The following is a 26,773-nucleotide window of genomic DNA, read 5'->3' as shown; positions in this document are numbered from 1 at the left end:
GTGCTATATGGGAGGTCCTTGTTGGGTATCCATTTTAAACACAGCGGTGTGTACATGTCCAACCCCAAACAACTGTAGAACGTCTTAAAGCTTGTTTCTAAGATCACAACAGGTGTTTCACAATATGGCCCTTATTCACCCTCATTTTGTATCATTTCTTGCCATCCATTCTAGGAGGCTTTCCTTCATGTCCCCTAGCATGCCAGGTCTTCATATAAGCTCATTATTTTTTGTTGTTCCCTCGGCTTTGAATACCCTCTCTTTCTTTTTTTCCTCTCCCACCCCGGAAAATGCTCTCTCTTCCTTCATAATGTGGCCTTGCTATCCCCTCCCCTGAGAAACTTCCCTGACTCCACTGGGCGAGCTTTGAGCCTCCCTGCTCTGGGCCCCCTACACTGTGTTAGTGGTCTGCCACGCCCCTCTTTGCGCTGTGGCTCCCTGACCCTCACCAGGCTGTATGCTCACTGAGGGCAGGGTCCCTGTCTTGTTTCTTTGGCTTCTGACCTACCAGAATGTTTGGACTGTAGTAAATGCCTAATACAAGTTAGGATGAATAAATTCAATCCCCTCCAGTTTGCAGGAGAGGACAAGTCCCAAAGCAGATAAATTATAGAATCATAGTGTCCCAGATTTAGAATGCCAACCATATAATGCAAGAATTACCCCTATAAACAGTCCTTGTACCACACTGAGTGGCAGCTCTGTCTCCCCATGTGTATTCTGTTCTCTTGGGCCATTCATCTGTGTACTGCTAGCAGGTACTGGTCCATACAGTAGGCTCCCATGAAAAGTTCATTTCATGGCTAAATGGCTCTTCGTCTTTTGCATGAACAATTCCAATGAAGGGGAAATCCCTGCCTTCTTAGGCAGCTCTAATGATTTGACCTGGTCCTTATACTGGGTCTAAACCTGATTCCATGTAACTCTTTCTGCTCGTTGCTCTAGTGTATTTCATTTGGAGTCACGAAGCCATTCAACAGAACTATCTGAATGTCAACGTCATACTCCTTCCCGTAGATACTTGTCCTCCTCTGCGTCTTCTCCCACTCTCCCAGCCTTTACTCAGAGATCATGGGATCTAGATGCTTCCAAGGTTGTTGACATCCCAATAATGCAGAGGGAGTCACTGGCTGCACTGACTCTAGAATCTGGTTTCTCTGCTTTCTATTGTTGAGCAAGGGTGCTACTGCGTGTAGAGAATTCCTCAGACTCAGCCCTGTACACCAGCAGCCGATGGTCTTAAAATATGAGATTGGATATAAGAAGGACAGTTAGCTAACTAGGCATGTTAGATGGAGTGGGACGACAAGATACACTGGCTGAGAGCAGATGCTCCGGAGAAAGGAGTTACTGTGGGCTTCTTAACTCTGGGAAATCAGCTTGGGAAGGTCACTCCCTCTGATTACTCTGGGAAGTTTTGGGAGGTGGTAGGATTTCAGAAGACCTCAGGTACTGAAAGGAGAAGGTGTCTTATGATATGGGCACAGTCTTGGACAAACAAATGCAGGGCGGGAATCTCAGGAAGGGTGAGCCCCCAGAATTAGGAGCTCGGAAGAGAAAGGACTGACCCCGCTCATGAAACATAGTGGTATTTAGGGGGCATTCACCACGTTGTCCCTACAATACCTCCCATTGTGGGTGTTATTTGGGTGGAGGTTAGAACAGAGACCTGGGCTCTTGGTTTCTAAGACACCGTGGCACTGTTTCTTCTCAGAGGAAGACGGCACATTGTGGAACAGATGGAAAAGAACCAGGAGGAGCGATCGCTGCTTGCTGAACAGCGGGAACAGGAGAAGGAGCAGATGCTGGAATACATGGAAAAGCTCCAAGAGGAGGATCTGAGGGTAACTGGGCTGCACAGATCACGCCAGGTTCTGCCAGCAACAGCAACAAGCCCTCCGCACTGTGGGGCTGGAGCGTGTGCGCTGACGTTCCGTCAGACACATGTTCGTTTCACAACATCGTCACCGCCAACTTTTTATTGCCGTATGAAACACTTGTTTGGCTGAGGCCTCATGGGGATGAGCAGTGATTTGGATACTGTCCCTGCCTTCCTGGGACTTGGGGTCCAGGATTGACATATCCGTGTGAATGGACACACCAAGGAAAGATATTGCGGCATGCTTTGCACAAATAAACATAGGGATGTTTTATGGTCTTCCCTCAATTATCTTGGGATATTGTACACTTTGTACATGAACAGCAGCTGTCTTTTAGTTCCAGGCTGCCTGCTGTTGCCTCACCCAAGGTATGTTGCATCCCAGTGTCATTAATTGTATGGACAAGCCGAAACTTTTTACCTGTTAGCCTAACTAAAATTAGTAGGCATCTCCATTGCATAAGAAATAAATAACATAGCTGCTCGAACCAAGTAGGTTTTAAAAAATCCCCTTCTGTTGGCCTTTTTGGATCTTTTGCAATATATGAAAGCCCCTGGCTCAGAGACGAGGTACATGGCCAGCATTTGGAGCATTTATTCTTTTCCCCCTTAATTTTTTACTTTTGAAAAATTTTGCACACATAGACACGTTGAAATAACTGTACCACACCCATCAGTGCTTCACCTATATTTAATGATTGTTAATTCCATGGAGCTGCTTGTCTCTTTTAGATGTATATACGTATTTTGCTATTATTAAGCTATTTGAAAGTAAGTTTCCCATATCTTGACACTTTGCCTAAATGCTTCAACTTGTATCTCTGAAGCACAAAGACATTGGCTTACTTGTCAGCAGTACCATTATCACATCCCCCCATCAAAATTTTGAGTCCGACGATTCTACAATATTATTTAATATTTAATCTACATTCAAATTTACCCAGTTCCAAAAATGTATTTTCCGTGGTTTTCTCTCTTCCAAACCAGGATTCAGTCAGGGATTGAATCTTCAGGATTCACACACTGTATTCACCTAAGTCTCTTTTGATCTGGCAGAGTTTCCTTATCCATTCATTAATTTTAATAACACTGATATTGTGAAGTACTCAGGCCAGCTGATTTGAAGAATGCCCCACATTCTGATTTGCCAGGTTATTGCCTAATGGTGCATTTAACCCACAGAACATGTATTCTTTCATTGTTCTCCTCTTCCCCCATGTTTATGATGACTGAGTTGTCATCTCCCAGTGCACTTGATGGTGAGGAGTGACGGGGGGCCTGGATGGGTCTCTTGGGGACGTCATAATTATGAAGGCTTCTCAGAGCACCTGCTGGCTAAGGTACGGTGTGAGAAGTGGGAGGCAGATCACTGGATGGCTAGGGGAGATGAGGGGCAGGCAACTTTGTAAGCTGCTTGAGAAGGGGACCAACAAGGCCAAGAAGACAGACAAGACCTGGCCACGCTCCTGGTTCAGGAAAGGGCCAGAAAGGACGGGTCTGGGCTAGACATGCAGAATACTGGAGAATCCAAATTCTCCAGTGGGCTCATTGAGGGGGCTTTCCAGGTGGCTCAGTGGTAAAGAATCCACCTGCGATGCAGAAGATGCAAGTGATGCCACAGGTTCGATCCCTGGGTTGGGAAAATCCCCTGGAGGAGGGCATAGCAACCCACTCCAGTATTTTTGCCTTGGAGAATCCCATGGACAGAGGAACCTGGCAGGCTACGGTCTATAGGGTTGCACAGAGTTGGACACAACTAAAGGGACTGAGAACACACGCACGGGCTCATTGAGAGAGTTCCAGGTGTCACTGAGTCAACAGTTACTCAGGTGTTATGTCATTGTCCTTTTCCTGTCCTTCTAGGCACTCCCTGAGTCTCCAGGAAGTATTATGGAGCAGAGATAGAAACCTCTGCCTCACCAGTTTAGAACGGCATTAACTCTTTGCGAACAGTGCATGGAATTCTCCAAGCCAGAATACTGGAGTGGTAGTCTTTCCCTTCTCCAGGGGATCTTCCCAACCCAGGGGTCAAACCCAGGTCTCCCACGTTGCAGGTGGATTCTTTACCAGCTGAGCCACCAGTGAAGCCCCCTGGTGGTGCAGGGACAGTTTTTCCCAGCTTGCTAGCAAGATGCAGAGAGTGTCAGGAGTCAGTGTGGGGTTGCTTTGCAATGGCTTCAAAGATGAGAAACAGGGAAAGTTCTTTGGTTTCTTGAAAATGAAATGAACCCACAAAAACAAACCAAAAAAAGTAAATAAGCAAAGAAGTAAGTTAATGAATATATGATTATATGTATGTCATAGATCAGAAGTCAGCAGCTTTTCTAGCTTTGAGGGTCAGTGGATTTAAATACTGCCTTCAGATGGTAAAGAACCCACCTTTCAGTGCAGGTAGACCTAAGAGACATGGGTTCGATCCCTGAGTTGGGAAGATGCCCTGGAGAAGGGAATGGAAACCCGCTCTAGGATCCTTGCCTGGATAGTCCCGTAGACAGAGGAGCCTGGCGGGCTGCAGTCCATGGAATTGCAAGAGTCAGATGAAGGATTAAACACTTTTGCTTTCACTCTGAATACCAATGTCAGGCCTAAAACTGATGGGGAAAAAAAGGTAAGAAGGAAAAGAAGAAAGGGAGATGAGGAAGAAAGGCTGTGGGAGTTGGAGCAGCAGGACAGGGACTGTGGAGTGAGCCAGGAGGCTCGTGCGTGGAGACTGAGGGAATGCTGGCAGTCATGACTCAGGCACCACACGGACCTGGCAGGAGGCAGACAGCACTGTGCTTTTCTGTTCAGAGGCTCCCTGGAGGAAGGGCCCTGAACAGGGCAGCGAGCCAAGCTGGGGGAGGGCCAGCAGCGTTGCCTGGGATGCGTTAGGGCAGAAACTGGGAAGACTAGTGGGGGTTAGTCTTCGAAGAAGTGGAGGTGGCTGGGAGCAGTGTGGGAGGTGGGGTGAGTTGATGGGTACGAGAGTTTGAAGCAAGGAGTCCAAGTTTGAGAGGATAGGGAGGACCCAGCACACGATCCCAGTGCCCCACTGCATCAGGGCCTGGGGATGTGCTCAGAAGTGGTCTGACCACTGGGAGCTTTCAAAGGCTCCAGCTCATTTCTTAGAAGGGCTCTTATCACTCATGATGATGAGGACTCTGATCTCCATTACTCATTGTGCTTCTGAGATTTTTTTTCCCTTTCTCACTTGCCTCTCACCTTCTTCCCCATCTTCTCTGCCTCATTATTGAGTATTTGCTGTTTTCCTCTCAGTATTAGGAAAGAGAAGACATGTGACACGTGGTCCCTGTCCTCTGGCTGGGACAGAATGAACACTCAGGAAGTTGGTGGGCCCCACAAAGCAGCATCTAATCAAATCCCAGGAGGTATATCACCATCCTAGGTGCAAAGGGAATTCAGAAATGCAGAGAGAATGAAAACTTGGGGCAATCAAGTCAGAGTTCCAGAGACAATTGGAACTTTAATTAAGATAGACTGGGTTCCAAAATTCTGGGCTCTGGAGTTTATTAGTTCTATGGTCCTGGGTAAGTCACTTAAACTCTGGGCCTCAGTTTTTCCATTTGCATGAGAAAGATCAGTTCAGTTCAGTTCAGTTCAGTTGCTCAGTTGTGTCCGACTCTTTGCAACCCCATGAATCGCAGCATGCCGGGCCTCCCTGTCCATCACCAACTCCTGGAGTTCACTCAGACTCATGTCCATCGAGTCGGTGATGCCATCCAGCCATCTCATCCTCTGTCGTCCCCTTCTCCTCCTGCCCCCAATCCCTCCCAGCATCAGGGTCTTTTCCAATGAGTCAACTCTTCGCATAAGGTGGCCAAAGTATTGGAGTTTCAGCTTTAGCATCAGTCCTTCCAAAGAACACCTAGTAACAAGACCTAATTTTCAGGGTTTGGGGGTCCACTTAGGTATTAGAGGTAGGTTATATAAAGTTATGTAAAGTACTTTCTATTCATAAGAATAGACTTCCTTGAGACTTGCCTGGTGGTTCAGTGGTTAAGACTCTGCATTTCCACTACAGGGGGCAAGGTTTCCCTCCCTGGTCGGGAAACTAAGATACTGTGGCATAGCCAAAAAAGGGTACTCAATTAGTGTCATACTTTATTATTTTAATTATCATTATTGAACAGAGACCAAAAATTTGGGTTAGAATAGGAGAAGGGAATTGAAGGCAAGAGGAAAACATTATGAACAAGTGATAGGATTTTGCTTGACACGTGGGAGACACGGAGTAGAATTTTAAGAGCCTTTACTCCTTGAGACTGAATAGAGATCAACAGTGTCAAGGCTTCCACAAAGTCAAGGTGGATGAAGACTGTCAAGGGCTGTTTGGCTAGAAGAGGTCATGGACGATCCTGGAAAGAATAGTTTGAATCAAGGCCAGTAATGAGAGCTAGACTGCAGAGCGTGCATCTCTCTCCCTGCCTCCCTCCGTGTCTCTCCATCCTGGTAGGCCAGTATCTTTCTGTCTCTCTTCTTCTTCTCTGAGGCTCTCTCCCTTTGGTGGCAGGACCTGGAACAGAGGCACCAGCAAAAGCTGAAGATGCAGGCTGAGATCAAACGCATCAACGATGAAAACCAGAGGCAGAAAGCAGAGCTGCTGGCTCAGGAGAAGCTGGCCGACCAGATGGTGATGGAGTTCACCAAGAAGAAGATGGTAGGGACCCGCCTTCTGGTGCCTGGGACTTCTGAGCAGGAATGGAATGTCTGTCTTAGGGAGGGGCAGACATGAGTCCTGAGTGAACTCAACAGAAGGCAGCCACGTCATCAGCCTGAAAATTTACGTCCTTAGTTCAAGGGCCTGGCTTCTTTTTCCCTTTCTACCTGGCCAGTCTCCTTGTTCATTACCAGAGAATAGCCTGCAAAGGACACCCTAATTAGTGTGTTACCCTTGTTAACACCTTTGATTGGAAGTTGGGATGAGGGTCAGGTTCAGGCAGGGAAGAAAATTAAAACAATTGGTGACAGTGAAGATTTTGTGGATTCCTCATGACCTGGATAATTATATCTCCAGTAATTATGAGTCAGCTGCCCCGTAAATTTCTTGTGAAGATTCCTATCTTGGGCATCCTTTACTTGGTGCTAGATTTGGAAAGCAGAGCCTTCAACCACACTGTGGAGCAGAGAGCAATGCATGAGAACAGTTCCAGGGAGATATGCAGCTCGTGAATGTGTTGATTCTTTCTGGGGCGATGGCATGATTGGGGTCTATGAGGAATGGAGGGCAAAGAAAAGCTTTTAGACATGGTCTAGATGGAGTGAACATGGATTTCTGTGAGAAGAGAAGGGAGGACAGTTATTCAATTCCTCATGTGGTAGTCCTGTCTCCCCTCCTAGCTTCGAGGTTCTGTGATGACACCACACTTCTCTAAGGAAGTCTTACTGGAGGAGGGTGTGGGTACAATTGGAAAAGGCATGTTTGATATACCTCAATACTCCAAATGCAAACCACAGAAAATGAAGCTCAACAAAGCTTGTTTATTGGTTCTGGCTTCTTCATTGAATGCCAGGTATATGCAGGGAACAGTGAGAATGCAAGACTTGGAACATGGGTTTCTGCATAATAACGATCATGCCGCTAACCATTTATCAAGTGCTTAGTCTGTGCACGGGCTCTGTGCTAAGTGCTCTGTGTGTGTTGTCTCATCTAATCACTCACTTCTTGCAACCTAGTAACTCAGTGATGGAAAAGATCCTAAATGCCTCAGAGTGTCCAGTTACCAGACTAGGCTGAACATACCTAGAATAATATCATGTACCTCATATGGATGTCAGCAACTGTTCCTGAGTGGATGATGGTGGTGATAATAAGCCAGTCATGTGTAGGAGTTGTGAACAGGTCTATTGGCTGCAGCAGAGAGTCTCTGGTGGTTGTGATGGGAAATGAGGTGGTGAGATGATGGAGAGCTGAGAGCAGTTGTTGGGGAGGCCTTGGACCTTGAGCAGTGCTGCAAGTGTGGAATGATGAGGAACTGCCCTAGATTTCTGACCAGGACAATGTATGACCTTCATACCCGGAAAGGTCATTAGCAGAAGGAGCTGAGAGAGGTGGAGACTGGCAAAGGGATTGGGCACTTGGGCACGACCACAACCCACCATAAGTCTCCAAGGATATCACAAGCCCCTCCCTGACCTCACAGTGGTCTCCACTCTTACAGCTGAGGCTGCCCCTAAAGGCTGCCCTGAAGGCAGAGATTGCTGGTGGAAGCCTCCAGAGTTCCCTGCCCTGCCGTATAGGGCAACGCTGAGCAAAGAGACCAGCTTGACACACATCCAGCCATGCACACTTCACAGCAGATAACTCACTGCAGTGCACAGAAGTCTAGACAGGTAGAACAAGGCTAAGGAAGATTCTCTATGGGATGATCACATTTCCACCCAACTGAAGCCATTCGTCTTATGACTACCCCAGAATATGGAAAGCTTTTAGGGATATGTCTGCTCTTTCAGAGAAGTGGCAAAGGGAACTAATTTTGATGGCTCAGTCCTTAGGTAACTGCCAACCGCTGGGGGGACTGGACATCACATGGCTGGCCATTTGCCCAAGGACTAATGAGATAACTTCCACCTGCTGTACTTTATAAGCCAGGCAGGAAGCCACAGTTATTATTTCTAAAAACTTGGCCCAGAGGCCTTGCAACTTGGAAATTGTGAAGTAGAGGACAGAGCATGAAGTCTGGGCTCACTTGTAGGTGAATCTGGTGGTTTACAAGCTGTGCAGTCTTGGACAGGACCCTTGAATTTTATGAGCATTAGTTTCTTCATATTGAATATCTATCTCATGAGACATTGTGAGAACTCTCTGGGATATTACCAGGAGAACACATTTTGTAAGCAGTGAAGCTTCTTACAAATGCTGATTAGTTTCATAGCTATGCATTGCTAGTCATGTTGCCCTACATTAAAAGGAGTCATACAATTATCCTTCAATTAAAAAGCAGTTATCCTTCAATTAAAAATAAATAAATTTTAAAAAACGGAGTCAGGGAGGGGTAGGGGACATACTGAACAGACAGGGGCTCAGTTTCTTTCTGCAAGGCTGGGGCAGAGGGGAGCCATTCTATGAGATCTTTTCTTCCTGGCAGGCCCGAGAAGCAGAGTTTGAGGCTGAGCAGGAGAGAATCCGGAGGGAGAAAGAGAAGGAGATTGCCCGCCTGAGGGCCATGCAGGAGAAAGCCCAGGATTACCAGGCAGAGCAGGTACCTGTTCGATCTTGGCTTCCCTCAGCCCCTCACACCCCCTTAACTACTCCTTTGACAGCCTGTAAAATGGCCTCGAGGGTGAGGGTATAGAAGAGAGGATGCAAGGTACCTCGACTTCAGCAGTTTGAGGATGGAGGGGTGGGCCTGCTCCCACACCTATGGCAGCAAGCATTGAGGAGTGCATTTCCTGCCTAACATCCAAGAGAAAGTTTTTGGCTGCCACATAAAGAACTTTCAACCTTAACTATTGAAATGTGTCACGGGAGGAGGAAACTGTGGCATCTCCATAATTAGCAGTTTTTAAAATTAGAAGCAATCGCAGGACTGCCTGGAGGTGTTTGAGGTGTAGGAGAAGAACTGGGATAAGCTGGGGGTGGGGGGGGAAGGACAAGATGACCCTTCAGGGTGTCATAGACCTGAAAGTTCTATGACAGGTTTCCGTTTGTTCTCTCGTAGCATAACCTTGTTGCTAGAGAAATTCCGGAGGCTTCTCGAAGCAGGCTGGGTCAGCTGGAGCAGGCGTCTTCCTAAAGGGACCTGAGGGTGTTTTTTGCGCCCTCACTGGCCTCCCCCACCCTCTCCTTTCCCAGGATGCCCTGCGGGCCAAGCGCAATCAGGAGGTTGCCGACAGAGAGTGGCGCAGAAAAGAAAAGGAAAACGCACAGAAGAAGATGGAAACAGAGGCCAAGCTGCGGAAAAGTCGACTAGAACAGGTGGCTTTCAAGGAGCACACTCTGGCTGTCCAGGTGCAACGGGACCGGGATGAGTTCGAGAGGATTCTCCGGTAGGAGGGGCTGGGACCCTCGGCTTCCTTTCCGAGTGCTGTGGCAGGGACGGTCCGTACAGGGTGGACAGGTGCTTTCTGGCATGTCCGTAGACAGATGCACAGCCACCTTGACTGCGGTCATGTGGGGCATTCTACCTAGATGGGTGATGGAAATATTTCAAAGACACTTGAGCCAAGAGTTTTATTAGAGAATGGAAATATATTAATAGCGCCTGGAAGTGTTTAAGGAATTGGGGGTTATTGGGATTATTTACCCAGGAGCATATCTGAGGTTATTGATATTTCTCCTGGCAATCTTGATTCCAGCTTGTGCTGGAATAACCTCAGATATGCAGATGACACCATCCTTATGGCAGAAAGTGAAGAGGAATTAAAAAGCCTCTTGATGAAAGTGAAAGAGGAGGGTGAAAAAGTTGGCTTCAAGCTCAACATTCAGAAAACGAAGATCGTGGCATCTGGTCCCATCACTTCATGGGAAATAGATGGGGAAACAGTGGAAACAGTGTCAGACTTTATTTTTTGGGCTCCAAAATCACTGCAGATGGTAATTGCACCATGAAATTAAAAGACGCTTACTCCTTGGAAGAAAAGTTATGACTAACCTGCTGCTGAGTCACTCCAGTCGTTTGCGACTCTGTGCGACCCTATTGATGGCAGGCCACCAGGCTCCCCCGTCCCTGGGATTCTCCAGGCAAGAACACTGGAGTGGGTTGCCATTTCCTTCTCCAATGCATGACAGTGAAAAGTGAAAGTGAAGTCACTCAGTTGTGTCCGACTCTTTGCGTCCCCATGGACTGCAGCCTACCAGGCTCCTCCATCCATGGGATTTTCCAGGCAAGAGTGCTGGAGTGGGGTGCCATTGACTAACCTAGATAGCATATTGAAAAGCAGAGACATTACTTTGCCAACAAAGGTCCGTCTAGTCAAGGCTATGGTTTTTCCAGTAGTCATGTATGGATGTGAGAGTTGGACTGTGAAGAAAGCTGAGCACCAAAGAATTGATGTTTTTGAACTGTGGTGTTGGAGAAGACTCTTGAGAGTCCCTTGGACTGCAAGGAGATCCAACCAGTCCATTCTGAAGGAGATCAGCCCTGGGATTTCTTTGGAAGGAATGATGCTAAAGCTGAAACTCCAGTACTTTAGCCACCTCATGCAAAGAGTTGACTCATTGGAAAAGACTCTGATGCTGGGAGGGATTGGGGGCAGGAGGAGAAGGGGTCAACAGAGGATGAGATGGCTTGATGGCATCACCGACTTGATGGACTTGAGTTTGAGTGAACTCCAGGAGATGGTGATGGACAGGGAGGCCTGGTGTGTTGTGATTCATGGGGTCGCAAAGAGTCGGACACGACTGAGTGACTGAACTGAACTGAACCCAGGAGCATTAAAAGTATGAATAAAGATATAACTCTGGGCCCTTCTACCGTCTCTGTCTCCATGTTCCTCAGCAAGTTTGGGCTGAAACTGCAGCAGGAGAGGTTGAGGACAGAGAGAGAAGAACTCACACGCTCTGGGTTGCAAGTCATCAGAGCAGGGCTTTAAGGGAGGTCTTTGCCATTCGTTTGACAAATATATATTAAGCACATAAATTCAAGGCTCTGTGCTGGATGTTGTGGTGTTGGTGTTAGAGATGAATAAAACACCATCCTTGCCCGTTCATGTAGGAAGGATATTAGGGACTCATATCTGGATGGATCTCACCTGTATGCATCCACCTTTCCTGCCTCACCAGCTCGTTATCCTTTTACTTTTGTTCTCTCTGTTGGCTCAGTGATGATTCCAGCTCTAAGTGGAAGTTAAGTGTTCGCATCTCGCACTGTCTCTGTCTCCCTCCTCCTCCCCCAAGGCAGCCAGCAGTCTCAGTGGCTCTACTTTCTACTAGTTAGATCTGCCACCACCAGACCGGGCCCCTGCGGTGTTCTCCTAGCTCTAATTGTTTTGGCCTAACTGGGAAAGACTCACCTCTTACTCTGGTTCAGACTGTATAAGATTAAAAAAATAAAAAAAGGAAACAAACTGGGGAATTCCCTGGTTGTCCAGTGGTTAGCACTTCGGTGCTAACAGAACTTCACTGCCTTGTTGGGGAATTAAGATCCTGCATGCTGTGAAGTGCAGCCAAGCTTAAACCAAAAAAAATTATACAAATAAAGGAAACAAATGAAATTTGAATTGCGGCAGAGTGGTACAAATTGCAGAAATTATGCTCAGATAGGTAGAGATTGAGTGGAGCAGCCCGAAATTATGCTCAGATAGGTAGAGATTGAGTGGAGCAGCCCAGCTTTCTTGGTCTACATGCTCTTAGTCCTTCTTGCTACTGCCCCAGTTAGTTGCATGCCAGACCAGGCCCCTGGATCCCTGGGCAGAGACAGAACAGTCTATAGGAATTGTCGTCCTTGCTGGAGCCAAGTTCCTGGACTTGTATGGGACTGTGGACCCTCAGCCTACCTCCATTGGCTGTGATGTCCTTTGGCTTTGTAGCTCTCCTTGCCCTCAAGGGTCATGCCATGGTCTCCAGATATCTGATAAAGATGCCAGTTTCCTTAACGGCCCCAAAGCTTCTGCCCCTGCACTCCAGGTTGCCTTTTAGATATCTGCCCTCCCCAGCCTCTGTGCTCTTGGACATCTGGGTTGCCTTTAGCAGTCACTGCTGCTGCTGCTGCTGCTGCTAAGTCGCTTCAGTCGTGTCCAACTCTGTGCGACCCCATAGATGGCAGCCCACTAGGCTCCCCCGTCCCTGGGATTCTCCAGGTAAGAACACTGGAGTGGGTTGCCATTTCCTTCTCCAATGCATGAAAGTGAAAAGTGAAAGTGAAGTCGCTCAGTCGTGTCCGACTGTTAGTGACCCCATGGACTTCAGCCTACCAGGCTCCTCCATCCATGGGATTTTCCAGGCAAGAGTACTGGAGTGGGGTGCCATTGCCTTCTGGGATTAGCAGTCACTAATACATGTTAATGAAAAGAAATTAAAGCCCTACTGTTGCCACTGACCCATTTGTCCCTTCTTTGCTTTGTTTGCCTGAAGCACATGGACTAGTCAGTTATTAAAGCTAGACCAGCCCTCTGGAGAAGTTCAATCTCACCATTTGTTCTAGGTTAGCATCCAGACCTGGTGTCTCCAGGGCCATGTGATCACTATGGTCAGTGTCTCCACATGCTAGGAGCGTCTCTGCCATGGTCAGCAATTGAGCTTTTCCTACTACAAAAGCATGGCCTCCTCTATGGCCTATATATGGACTTCCTGCTTCTGGACAGAGGGATGCCTTTAACTGTCAGCCTCTTGACTAAGCATAAATAGCTGACCTACCCTACTCAGTGGTTCTTGGAAATGCCTGGCAGCTTTCAAAAGGTACTGGTGCCCAGGGACCACCGCCAGAAACTCTCACTGAATGGGTCTAGGGTGAGGCCCAGGCACCAGTAGTTTTGAAAGTCCCCAGATGATGGTAATGCAGCCAGGCTCCAGGATCCTAGCCCCAATCCTGTGGAATAACTGGGCCCTTCCTGTTCCGGTTTCCGATTGCATGCCACCTCAGGGGCTCTCTGGTGACACATATAGGTCCCCCATTTCCACCCTGTTTCACATCATGTGAAATGATAGAAAACTGTTTTCTATGTAGGAACATGATGGCAAGGCAAGGGGAAGAGTCTTCTGCTTTCACAGATGTGTCAGCAGTTTTCTTTTGATAAACTGAGAAGCCTCTGTAGAAGGTATAGACATTTGGAAGGTATCTGCATGGTGTAAGAGAGTTGCTGGGGGACTTCCCTGGTGGGCCGGTGGCTAAGACTCCACACTCCCAAAGCAGGGGGCCCTGGTTTGATTCCTGGTCGGAACTAGACCCTGCATGCCGGAGTGTAGATCTTGTATACACAACTAAGACCCGGTGCAGACAAATAAGTAAATTAAAAAAACAAAAAAGAGTTGCTCGGAGTTGGAGGACACACCATGCATGGCGGAGCTTGGAAGATGACTGAAGGAAGTGAGTCAGGGAAGTGGTGCTCTTGGTTAGGGTATGAGTGACCTCAGTTGAGACATCCTGGCCTAAGATGATTTTATATTTTATTTTTGATTACACTGAGAAAGAAAGAAGATGTTAGCTCAAGATGGCCTATGATGATTGCATTTCCTCTGAGATGTGAATGCATTTCATTTGAGCTTTTTTTTTTTTTTTCCTGAACATATCTGGTCTACATTAGCCATTTTCCCTCGGGTGTCAGGGTTCAATTAAGTTTTCTTGTGGAAGAGTCTCCTGAAAGAAGTTTAGAATTGGAGCAGGAAGAGAAGTAAGAGATAACAGGCAAAGTTCCTTCTTCTTCCAGCAATTAAGGAGAACCAAGATCACAGATTTTACTTCTTTGAACTTCCTAAGCATCCTCTTTGTTGGTTTTGATAATGTCATTATTACTGATAATGGCAGGGAAGTAAGGGAGAGGGGGAAAGATTATCTCAGAACAAGCTGGAGAGGAGTCAGGCATTGTTACCAGAGAGCAGAGTAGGACAATGGCTTCCAGTGGGGCTTCCCTGGAGGCTCAGTGGTTAAGAGTCACCTGCCAATGCAGGAGATTCGGTTCGATTCCTGGTCTGGGAAGATCCCACATGCCGCGGGGCAGGTAAGCCCATGTGCCACAGCTACTGAGTCCGCTCTAGAGCCTGGGAGCTGCAAGTACTGAGCCCACGTGCCGCGGCTCTTGGAGCCTGCCCACCCTAGAGCCTGTGCTCGGCAACAAGAGAAGCCACTACAGTGAGAAGCCTGTGAACCACAGCCGAAGAGTAGCCCCTGCTTGCTGCAACTAGAGAAAAGAAAGGAAAAGCCCGAGAAGCAATGAAGACCCAGCAAAGCCAAAAATAAATAAATAAATAGTTTCCGGTGGGTGAAATCCTGGGTGTAGGGCCAGCTACAAAATCTATAGGGCCCAGTAAAAAATGAGAATGTAGAGCTCTTTGTTCAACAATTAAAATAGCAGAGACTTAGGCCAAGCAAGGGGCCCTTCTAAACATGCCCATGGCATAGAGTCACACGCCCCTGAACCTGGGCCTGACTGGGAACAGCCTTTGGGCTTGATCTCTGAGCCACAGAAAGGGAGGGAGGGCTTTGGTCTCTGAAGCATGTTCCTAGAGGAGCCCACCCAGGAACTCCCCCAGACCCTTCCCTGGGTTGGGGCAGCTCAGCCTAGCCCATTCGACAGCCCATGTCCCTCCTTCAGGGCCCAGCGAGAGCAGATTGAAAAGGAGCGGCTGGAGGAAGAGAAAAAGGCTACAGGGCGCTTACAGCACGCCAACGAGCTCCGGCGCCAGGTGCGGGAGAACCAGCAGAAGCAGGTGCAGGCCCGGATTGCCACCTTCGACGAGGGCCGGCGCCTCAAGGAGGAGGCCCAGAAGCGGCGTGAGCGCATTGAAGACATCAAGAGGAAAAAGCTCGAGGAGCTGAGGTGCACTGGGGTCCCTTCCTCCCCCGTTGCTCTCCCCTTCCCCAGGGAGGCAGCCCGGAAGGCTCAGGGTTAGGGGAAGGAAGGGACGGTGATAGGGGCGTGGGGAGGGCCTCCTGCCCGACTCCAGGCTCACATGGGCTGTTGCCCTCTGAAGGGGGCTCCTGCAGATGTTCTAAAACTGGGACTTCCTTGGTTGGTTCTCTGGGGAACTCCTTAGCAGGATGCTGGAGCCTTGACAGGGATGTGTTTGGGGAATGGGTGGTGGGACCAGGCTCAGGAATACAGATCCCTAGGTTCTTTAAGCCTGCTTCTGCTGTCTCTTTGGTCCCCTCCCCACCATCCCCACCGCTTATGCCCACCCTTTGTTTTCCCTGCAGAGCCACCGGCCTTCCTGAGAAGTACTGCATTGAAGCTGAGCGCAAAGCTAACATCCCAGTCAACACTTCCATGAACTGAGGGAACCCCTCTGCCCCTCAAGATGCCTTCAAGGGGGGCAGGTTCCTCCCCAGCTCTTGACGTCCATAACTGCTGCTAATCTAGACAGTTCTGAGTTATAGATTAAATCTATTCTACTTCTCTAAGGGATAGTCCAGCTTTCTTGCTGTGGGAAATGTGGCTGCTCTGGACTAAATGGGGAAAAAAATAAGTTATGGGGGCCCTGGGCTGTGGGCAGTATGATGGTCGCAGACAGAAATGGAAGGATTCTCTCTCATGCTCAACCCTCCTAAGCCAGGTGGTCCCTTTGTCCTGGGGTCTCCTGGCTTTTTTGGTGACCCTCTGGCATGCTGTCATCATGTCCACTTTCAGCTCAGTCTGATCTTTGTCCCCACTCCATGCCCAGCGCAGAGGCATTTCATGGCAAGGAGCTAGAGATGCTGTCTCAGGGAGGGGCTGGGGCAAGGGCTGGGGAAGGAGGTGCCACAGCTCTTACAGGCACATGCCTATGTCTCAGACCATGAATGTTGAGAGGGTGATGTTTGGACCTGGGGCTCACCCTCCTTTCTCAGCCCTTTCCTGCCAGAGCCCTTTCAACTCTTGGTAGTGTCACCACACAGGCACCAGCCCCATCTCCCATCAGGGCACCACCCTACCTGCCCGGTCCCCTTACCTAACACAGCTATCCCCTCACTCAAGTGGCCAGCTCTCTTTAGTCCCCCTCACTCCAACAAGTGGGGCTTCCCAAAGCCATCTTTCTCAATGTTAGCTTGCCTCACTCTTCCTCAAAATATTCTTCATTCATTCATTCACTTGCCCAAGTATCTCTGAGTACCTGCCAGATGCTAGGTACATTTCTAATGAAGTAAATTTCCAGTGAACACAGTGAACCTGGTTCCAATCCCAGAGAAGCATCTCATCCGTGTCAGTCTGCTCTTGCTTTCCACCTTATTTCTTGTATCTTTAGAAGAGTCTCAGCCTATTTAGCGGAGAAGGTGATGGCACCCCACTCCAGTACTCTTGCCTGGAAAATCCCATGGACGGAGGAGCCTGGTAGGCTGCAGTCCATGGGGACGCAAAGAGTCAGACACAACTGAGTGACTTCACTTTCACTTTTCACTTTCATGCATTGGAGAAGGAAATGGCAACCCACTCCAGTGTTCTTGCCTGGAGAATCCCAGGGACGGGGGAGCCTGTTGGGCTGCCATCTATGGGGTTGCACAGAGTTGGACACGACTGAAGCGACTTAGCAGCAGCAGCAGCAGCAGCAGCAGCAGCAGCAGCCTATTTAGAAGGACTTGATGATCAGGCTCCCATTTTGGGCTGTGTACTAGCTTCCAGAGATGGAGCCAGTTCCCCATTTTTGTATGCCTTTGTGAGGAAAGGGCCTCCATCCAGCTCCCATCACTATGGCAACCTCCCTCCCCCTCAGTTTCATTTCTCCAATCCAAAGCCCGGTCTTGTCTCCTTCGGTGGGTCCTGTGCTGAGAGGAGGCGGAGGACAGCTGCCGGGCGCATCCCAGGTGTTTACAGCACCAGGTTACTAGGGCCTTGGGCAAGAGTCCTTCATTTCTAGGACCCAGGGAGTGTGGGCAAGCTGCTTCCTGTGCTGCCTCTGCCTCTGCATCTTCCCCAGGCTCCTTCCTCATCATCCCCACTAGGGAAGACTGCTGTCCCCTTCCTCCCTAAATCAGATGGGCAGCCTCACCAGCAGTGTGGGGAAGAGGCTTGCTCACCTTCCCTGCTCCCTTTCACTTCCCCTAAGTGCATCCCTCGTACCTGAAGAAGTTGGTCTCGTCCTCCCCAGGGGTCTTGTAAAGATGTGGTACCCAGCCTGGGATGGGAGAGACAACACGGCAGCCGCTGAGAGGGCCGGCCAACGTGCTTAGGTTCTAAGTGTTCCTAGCTGTTCAGTCGCCAGCTCTCTGTGACCCCATGGACTGCGGCACTCCAGGCTCCTCTGTCCTCCACTATCTCCCAGAGTTTGCTCAAATTCATGTCAACTGAGCCAGTGATGCCATTCAACCATCTCATCCTCTGTGGCCCCCTCCTCCTCCAATCTTTCCCAGCATCAGGGTCTTTTCTAATGAGTCAGCTGTTTGGACTGCAGTCAGATTTCCTTGCCATCCAAGGAACCCTCAAGAGTCTTCTCCAGCACCACAATTTGAAAGCATCAGTTCTTTGGCGCTCAGCCTTTATGGTCCAACTCTAATATCCATACATGACTACTGGAAAACCCATAGCTTTGACTACCTGGACCTTTGTCAGCAAAGTGATGTTTCTGCTTTTTAAAATGCTGTCTAGGTTTGTCATAGCTTTCCTTCAAAGGAGCAAGCATCTGTAAATTTTATGGCTGCAGTCAATGTCTGCAGTGATTTTTGGAGCCCAAGAAAAAAAAAAAATCGTCACTGCTTCCACCTTTTCTCCTTCTATTTGCCATTAAGTGATGGGACTGGATGCCATGATCTTAGTTTTCTTAATGCTGAGTTTCAAGCCAGCATTCTCACCCTCCTCTTTCACCCTCATCAAAAGGCTCTTTAGTTCCTCTTAATTTTCTGCCACTAGAGTGGTGTCATCTGAGTATCTAAGGTTGTTAATATTTCTCCTGGCAATCTTGATTCCAGCCAGGCATTTCGCATGATGTACTCTGCATATAAGTTAAGTAAGCAGAGTGGCAATATACAGCCTTGTCCTACGCCTTTCCCAATTTTGAACCAGTTGTTTCATGTCCGGTTCTAACTGTTGCTTCCTGACCTGCATACAGGTTTCTCAGGAGACAGATAAAATTCTTAAAGAATTTTCCACAGTTGGTTGTGATCCACACAGTCAAAGGCTTTAGCAGTCAATGAAGCAGATGTTTTTCCGGAATTCCCTTGCTTTATCCATGACCCAGTGAATGCTGGCAATTTGGTCTTTGGTTCCTCTGCTTCTTTGAAACCCAGCTTATACATCTGAAAGTTCTCAGTTCACGTACTGCTGAAGCCTGGCTTGAAAGGTTTTGAGCATCACTTGGCTCAAATGCATTAGGCACTACGTGGAATGAGTGAAATTTGTATGGTGGTTTGAACATTCTTTGGCGTTACCCTTCTTTGGGATTGGAATGAGAATTGACCTTTTCCAGTCCTGTGGCCACAGTTGAATTTTCCGAATTTGCTGACATACTGAGTGCAGCACTTTTACTGCACAGTTAATAATACCTGCAGGGACCTTACAAGTAAGGAGCGGGTCCTTACTTGTTCCAGGGGACCTTCTTCACAGGAAAGTTAGAAAGGGCCTTGGGTGCCTGGAGTTTGCCCAGCTTCTTACCTATGTCATCCAGCTCAGGGCTGCGAGGAACAAGCCCCCTTGGAGTGAAGGTCAAGAAGAAAAGGGCTTCCGTGCCCATTGTTAACTTCTGAGCCAGGTAGAGAAAAATGGTCCAATTTTGTGGGTTAAAAGCAAGACCAACACTTCTTGAGAACTCTTTGCAGGTGAAATGGAGCCTGTATTGTGCTGTGCTTAGTCGCTCAGTCGTGTCCGACTCTTTGCAACCCCATGGACTGTAGCCTGCCAGGCTCCTCTGTCCATGGGGATTCTCCAGGCAAGAATACTGGAATGGGTTACCATGCCCTTCTCCATGAGATCTTCCCAACTCAGGGATCGAATCCAGGTCTCCTGCATTGCAGGCAAATACTTTACCGTCTGAGCCACCAGGGAAGCCCCAAATTGGAGCCTGACAGATCCCAAAGCCTAAAAGTGAGACTGTCTTGACATGGCCTTGGGTGGGCAGCTAGAAGTTACATGACTGGGGTTTGGCTTTGGAGATGGGAGAATATAGCCACCTCTGATCACATGAAGATAGTTTGGGGGGAAATCTTAAGAGTTCTCCCCTCAGAGTTGTCCCCTCTAGGGATTCTCTGAGCTGCCCCGTGATGTGAGAGAGGTTTGATTTCTTCTCTCAGGATAACTGAGAAGCCCCACACAGGCTTCTGCGGCTTCAGGACTGGCCTGAGTCATCAGCAGGAATCTAATCCCTAGAAGTGGAGCATTCCTGACAGCCAGGTAGGCAGCTGTCATCTGAGGCCAGCTGGCTGCATCTGGTCACCTTTTATAAATCCTCCCCCTTTCTCACTGAGGAATGGCAAAGGAGATAATTACAGGGAAAGGTTCCCTGGTGTTAAATGGGGGCTGGAGGGTTCAGGCTGCGTGATATGGTGGAAGGGCCAGCAAGGGACTGTAGTAAGCCCAGCTTGCAGGGGGGCGGGGGTGGGACATGGAGATAAAGAGAGAAAATTGAAAGTGTTTTGAAAGCATAATGGATCTCCCCCCCACGGCTTCCCACCTGCCCCATTCAGGAACAACCAGCCACAGACTTGTTACTTGAGGCCGGACTTTTGGGTGGGCAGTGTTTTCTCCTAGGGGTGGCTTCAACTTTCCCTCCTAGGGCTCAGGGGTAGAAATGAACTCTGTGTACCCCTCCAAGCTGCTATATCAGCTTAGGGGTCTCTGGGAGGCTGTGAAATTCCAAGCTGTGGTTCGGCGTGGAGGAAATCTGGGGGTAAGAAACGCTCATTGGTGCATTGTCTTTGTTGATGTGCAGATGTTAGAACCTTGCAAGAAAAACAAAAGTGCCCAAGCTATTAACTTTGTCGTATGAGTACCTGATTGACTTTGAGTGTCTGATTGACTATGAGTACCAACTCCCTTTCTGCTGAACCTTGGGTATTCTGGTTCTTGCAACATCAGACTGGGCTGGTGCAGCCTGGAAAATCCAGTGGCTGGACGCCACCACAGAGCAATGAGTCAGGTCTGCAGGCAGCTGCCTCCTGGGCACGTGTGCCTATCGCCTGTGTCACGCTGCACTGGTGCTTGGAGGCGGTCTCAGAGCCTTTGCCCCTGCCGCAGAAGCAGCACCAATGGGGCACGACTTAGCAGCCAGCTCTGGTGGCTGAGCCAGGCTGTCCCTGACTCAGTGGGGTCCTGGGATGTCCTCCAGTACCCCCTGAAAGCTTCAGTATCCCCGTCGGTGACTCTAGCCACCTCTGGGCATTAATTGGTCTCAGTAAAAGTACTTTGATTAAGCTCAGATGAAAGGGGCTCAGGATATTTCAAAGCCAGTCAGGGCTTTTGGGGTGAGGAAGGGTGGCAGCTGTTGAGGTGACAGTGGAGGGGAGACGCTGGAGTCTCAGACAAGAAGTCTGGGTGGAGAGTCCACGGAACGCCTCGCTCTGGTTCCTCACTCATCCCCCGCACTGCTGCTTCTGGGGGTCTAGGCGCCTGGGAGCGGACTGTGGGGAGGGGTGGCTCACTCCCGACCAACGTCTCTCTCACATTCCAGGCTGCTGCCGAGGTGGCCTGCCCCCCTTTCCCTCCCTCTCCCACCCTCTGAGAGACATCCTGGCAAATCACACCAAGGTTACCTGGGAGAAATTCATTTCCAACATCACGGAAATCTAGAGTCCCAGAAAAGACTAAGTTATTCTTGATTTGACTGGCTTTAAATAGCTTAGACCTTCCTGCTGTCCTCACCCTCCAAGTTCCCAACCTCCCAGCCCTGCATTTCTTCCCACACTCTCCACAGCCTCTTGGGAGTAGGGTAGCCATCACTTCCCTGCGCTTGGATGACTTTGAGACTGTGACAGGAATAGGGTCCCTGGAAAGAGGAGTCAAGGGGCTGAATGGGAGTAGGGAGTCGGAGAAACTGCCCAGAGCTCATGAGGTTTTTTGTACAGATCCTGGGAAAGACTGCTTTGTCCCCGGAGCTAGTGGGAGTGAGCACCAAATCACAGAAGGTCAAGGCTGGAAATGACATCCAAGACTCTTTTACCCTGGAAACTTCTTTGTAAACTAATCAAATGGTTGGACCATCTGAGCTTGCACACCTTAAGAGACAGGCTGCTTATTACCTCATAAAGCAAAACCCAAACTGTCTTAGAGCAACCCCAATGCTCAGAAAGTTCTTAACATGGAGTCACTGCATGTCTTCCTGACCATCCTCTGGGGGCCCTAGTTCTGCTTCTTGGGACCACATGAGACAAATCCATGTTTTCTTCATGATGCCCCTTCAGATATCTCCTACCCCAGCTACTGTGCAGCCTGACCCCCTGGGGAAAGCGTGTGCAGTTCGGGAACACAGTGTTCTTCTGAGCATTTGGTAGGGGGAGAGAGAAGCGTGTTGGAGGGAGGGAGGGGGGGAAACTGGGAAACCTTCCACTTATCCCTTGGGCTGGGCATGTTGCTCTCCTGACAGTTCACACTCCCACCGCCCCAGGCAGCTCTGGCCAAGCTCTGTTGCCTCTGAGCCCCACCCCCTCTGGCACCACCTTCTGCTTTCCCAGTGTCCAGGCAACAGGAAGCAAACAGGGAGGGCAGAGTGCAGGCTGGTCGGAAGGGCTTAGTGGGCAAGGCCTTGCAGCAGACACACACCCAGCTTTGCTCTGCTACCTGAAGGCTCCCCACAGCTTCCCTGGCAAATTCCGGGAAAACAAGGCAAGACTGGAAACCACTCAGGAGCAGCGGCAAGGGGAAGCTCCCTCTGGGCATATGTGTTGAGGAATCCCAGTGGCAGAACCCAAGGCAAATTTTACTTCTATAAAGTAAAATTATACTTTCAGTTCAGTTCAGTCGCTCAGTCATGTCCGACTCTTTGCCACCCCATGAATCGCAGCACGCCAGGCCTCCCTGTCCATCACCAACTCCTGGAGTTCACTCAGACTCACGTCCATCGAGTCAGTGATGCCATCCAGCCATCTCAGCCTCTGTTGTCCCCTTCTCCTCCTGCCCCCAATCCCTCCCAGCATCAGAGTCTTTTCCAATGAGTCAACTCTTCTCATGAGGTGGCCAAAGTACTGGAGTTTCAGCTTCAGCATCATTCCTTCCAAAGAAATCCCAGGGCTGATCTCCTTTAGAATGGACTGGTTGGATCTCCTTGCAGTCCAAGGGACTCTCAAGAGTCTTCTCCAACACCACTTTACTGAAGATAAATACTGATACCGAAGATCAAAGTCCTATTGGACATGTAGGGTAATCATCACAAGGTCTCTCTCCCCGCATGCAAACATACACAGTCCAGGATGATCTGTCTTCATTGCCTGGTTTATCCCAGGGGTCTGGCTCTGACCCCAGGGGGCACTCGGACAGATAGGGTAGAAGGTCCCCAGAGGTTCAGTTCTCAAGGATTGTGCCTCCTCCGTCCAAAAATACCATCAGCTGTCTTTTCCAACTTCACTCTCTCCTTTGCTGTGTCTGCCAGAGCTCTGGTTTATTTTTCAAGGACTGAAATACTCTGCCGGCCACCTCTTTCCACTCTCAGACAAACCAAGTACATCCTTAGTTATCCTTCAGATCAGTGTTTAAAGGTCATTTCCAACACACCAGGGGGTCTTGCCACATATGATGGGAGGTCATCAGCCTGTGATAGGAGCTGGTGCCCCTTCCCTTTTCTGTCTCCCCCTCCAGACTGAGCGCTCCAGAAGACAGGATTTTGTTAACCGTTGCTTCCCCAGGGCCTAGACACTAGGCCCAGCTGGTTTGTTAATGGATGAAGGTTCTGTAAGAAATGGTTGATCTCGTTGAGGTGAGTTCTCTTTTATCCTTAAGGTCTCTTAATTCTTCAGGTTTGCCATCAGGGATTCACATAGTCTTTCAAAGTGAATTCTTCTTTCCTCCACTGTTCCCTTGATAACAACTCAGTTTATAGTGTTTAAGCAGCCTCACTTTGCTAAGACATTCTGCTGATAAAGTAGGTTAGACCACTCCTTTCAGCGATGGGGACAATTTCGGGGCTGTCTGCTCTTCCGACTCTAGGTCAGCTCCAGGATGTCTCCTGCTGGCAGAAATCTGGTTGTATCCAGGCTCCCTCCTAGGGTCCCCGTTCTTCTGAAGTGGATGAGCAGGAATCACTGAGCCTTGGGAAGCCTGAGCTGAGGCGTAAGGAGACCCTGGGTCTCACATCTCAGAAACTCTTGCCCACTAGCCTTGACGGGGGCCTCAGTCCCTAAACCCCAATCTTGTTTCTGAAACTGAACCTCACTCGTGGATCTTGTCCTTCTCTCTGTGTTCTCAATCACTCAGTCGTGTCCAACTCTTTGTGACCCTATGGACTGTAGCCCACCAGGCTCCTCTGTTCATGGGATTCTCCAGGCAAGAACACTGGGAGTGGGTTTCCATGTCTCCTCCAGGGGATCTTCCCGACCCAGGGACCTTCCCGACCCAGGGACTGAACGTGCATCTCTGGTGTCTCCTGCATTGGCAGGTGGAATCTTTGCCACTGAGCCACCTGGGAAGCCTTTTCTGAACTGTAACTCTTCCCTGTCTGAACTCGACATGCTCCCATCACAGCACTCTACCACCCAGGCACCTCCATTCTTCTTGTCCAAGCAGGACCTCACCTGGCGGATCTCCGACACCAAACCTTCGCTGAGAGCTGGGGTTCCCAGGCTTCTCTGTGACCATGTACCAGGCACCTCTGTTTGCCCTCTCTGAGCATGAGACTGTCTGCCCCATGGCTCTCCTGCCACCAGACCCTTTCCTCGGAGGTTTCTCTGCTCAGCACTCCCAGGGCTGCTGTTTGCTCCCTGGATGTCACAGGGGTGGGCCCTGGAGGGGAGATGGGGAGCTTGAAGCTGAGCCTCAGAGGCCTGGGAGGAGGGGTTGGGGATAGGTCCAGGCAGATGGGGGCAGTGCCTGTCCCTCCCCACGATGTTCTGGGGTTGGGCTGCCCCTCCTCTCAGAAGCAGCCTCTGGGCCTCTCTAGGTCCTTGTCTGCCTCTTCTCTCTGCCTCTGTACTCCTGTTCACGCCTTTCCAAGTTTCTGTCTTTGAGTTTCTGTTTCTTCCTTAGAAGAGAAGCAAATACAACCCAGTCTGGTGGTGTGTGTGTGTGTGTGTGTGCGCACGATAGAGGGGCCATTCTCCTCCAGGGAGCTACAGATTTCTCAAAGAAAAACAAGGGGCCCTTTTGGAAATTGGTGCACTCTGTTCCAGACTGTAGCCTGGATCCTCTGCCTCCTGTCCCTCTCTCAGCCTCTGGGGGGGCCACCTGGATGGCATCTGTTTCCCTGCCCCTTTACTAACCACTGCCTCTCCCAATCTCTCTCTCTCTCTAAGGGGGCACACAGGGAATCCTAGTACTTTACTGGATCTGCCCAGACCTTTATAGGACCTGAAAAGGAAGTGGGTGGGGCAATGGGATGTTTGGGGTGAAGACTGGTGGGGAAAAGGGAGGGAAGAATTGGGGGAGGGGGCCTCCTCCCCCAGGATGAAAGTCACAGAGAAAGGAGGGCTGGGAGCTGGTCCCAGAGGGAGGGGCCATGGGCTGGAATTGTGCTTTGAAAATTGAGCAGATGCCCCAGTGCCATCACTCCAATACCACTCCCCAAAATCCCTGCAGGGCTCAGGGCGCAAGGCAAGAATGCCGACAGCTGCTTTTATGGGCCCCAGATTGCAAGGAGGTGGTAATTAGCCCTCAGTGGGTCAAAGGGGAGCAACAATGTGTCCTGCCTTTTGAGACTTTGAGGAGCCCCTGCATGGAGACCTCAAAAGTGGCTGTTCTCCCAGGAGCATCTAGGCCCTTGGTCTCCCCCAGAGCCAATCTCCTCGACTTCAAAACCAGGAACCCCTTCACCCAAGTAAAACTGCCTCTGATGGACCCCATTGTCCAGTTCCATTTGGTGTCAGAGCCCCACTCACTGATATAACTTCCTGCATCCCCTCCCCAAATGCCCTTCTGGGAGCTTGACCAGATGGTGAGCTTAGGTCATGGAGCAGAATTTAAGAGGTTGTATTTCTTATGGGATTCAGTTGCTTTATTTCTTTCAGATGGGCATACATGTATTTAGAACTCTTTCCAAAATTTTGAAATCCCAATGAACATGTGCTACTGGTATTCTCCCAGAAGAAAGGAATGAAAATTCTAGCCAAAGTCAGACTTAATGAATGAAGGTTGAGGTCTTTCTATATCATAAATACAACCTCATTTTTGATCCCCATGAACCCTCTGTCCATGTAACTTTAACCGAAGTTTTAACTCTAACCACAGCCTCAGTTCAGTTCAGTTCAGTAGCTCAGTCTTGTGTGACTCTTTGTGACCCCATGAATTGCAACACACCAGGCCTCCCTGTCCATCACGGACTCCTGGAGTTCACTCAAACTCAAGTCCATCGAGTCAGTGATGCCATCCAGCCATCTCATCCTCTGTCATCCCCTTCTCCTCCTGCCCCCAATCCCTCCCAGCATCAGAGTGTTTTCCAATGAGTCAACTCTTCGCATGAGGTGGCCAAAGTACTGGAGTTTCAGCTTTAGCATAATTCCTTCCAAATAACACCCAGGACTGATCTCCTTTAGAATGGACTGGTTGGATCTCCTTTCGGTCCAAGGGACTCTCAAGAGTCTTCTCCAACACCACAGTTCAAAAGCATCAATTCTTTGTTGCTTTCTTCACAGTCCAACTCTCACATCCATACATGACCACTGGAAAACCATAGCCTTGACTAGATGGACCTTTGTTGGCAAAGTAATGTCTCTGCTTTTGAATATGCTATCTAGGTTGGTCATAACTTTCCTTCCAAGGAGTAAGCGTCTTTTAATTTCATGGCTGCAGTCACCATCTGCAGTGATTTTGGAGCCCCCCCAAATAAAGTCTGACACTGTTTCCACTGTTTCCCCATCTATTTCCCATGCCTATTCTAAGTCAAATCCCAAACTCAAGTTTAACCCAGCTCTAAATCCAATCCTAAGTCAATCTCAAGCCTGCCTTCGATTGCATCCCCAGGCAAAGCTGTAGATGACACTAAAACCCTGTTCCTTATCAAACACGAATCCCAGCCATGAAGCCTAGCCTCAGTTCTAGCTGTAATTCTATCCTTAATCCTAATGTTAACTCTCTTCCCAACCTCAAATCTGACCTGAGCCTCGTTCCTCATTCCACCTAACCTCAATCTTAATCTCGGCTCCAGTCTTCTCTCCAACTCTAACAGTAGCTAAAATTCCGAATCCAGTTAAACTCCAGGCCTACATTTCAGTCTAAAGGAACCACAGTCTTACTCCTCTCTTTTCAGACTCCCTCTTC

General features: G+C 49.2%; 1 protein-coding gene across 8 annotated transcripts in view; it reads left to right on the top strand.

Moving 5' to 3' along the window:
• Nucleotides 1–15,873, top strand: part of CFAP45 (cilia and flagella associated protein 45) — a 29,280-nt gene extending 13,407 nt beyond the window's left edge. For 5 of the 8 annotated variants that reach the window (XM_086393538.1, XM_086393540.1, XM_086393537.1 and 2 more), the window contains 6 exons: nucleotides 1,715–1,844; nucleotides 6,390–6,536; nucleotides 8,965–9,078; nucleotides 9,672–9,865; nucleotides 15,068–15,292; nucleotides 15,670–15,873. In XM_086393538.1, the coding sequence (XP_086249664.1) occupies nucleotides 1,715–1,844; nucleotides 6,390–6,536; nucleotides 8,965–9,078; nucleotides 9,672–9,865; nucleotides 15,068–15,292; nucleotides 15,670–15,748 (889 nt within the window). In that variant the 3' untranslated portion in view covers nucleotides 15,749–15,873. Of the gene's footprint in view, nucleotides 1–1,714; nucleotides 5,248–6,389; nucleotides 6,537–8,964; nucleotides 9,079–9,537; nucleotides 9,866–15,067; nucleotides 15,293–15,669 lie in introns of all 8 variants that reach the window. The other 3 variants (XR_015161239.1, XR_015161237.1, XR_015161238.1) reach the window with 2 other exon arrangements.
• Nucleotides 15,874–26,773: the final 10,900 nt, after the last annotated feature.

This window comes from Bos grunniens, chromosome 3 (assembly GCF_055505025.1).
Source record: "Bos grunniens cultivar Pamir isolate PY7600 chromosome 3, Bosgru_T2T1.0, whole genome shotgun sequence".
NCBI lineage: Eukaryota > Metazoa > Chordata > Mammalia > Artiodactyla > Bovidae > Bos > Bos grunniens.
This window is presented reverse-complemented; position numbering and strand designations above follow the sequence as displayed.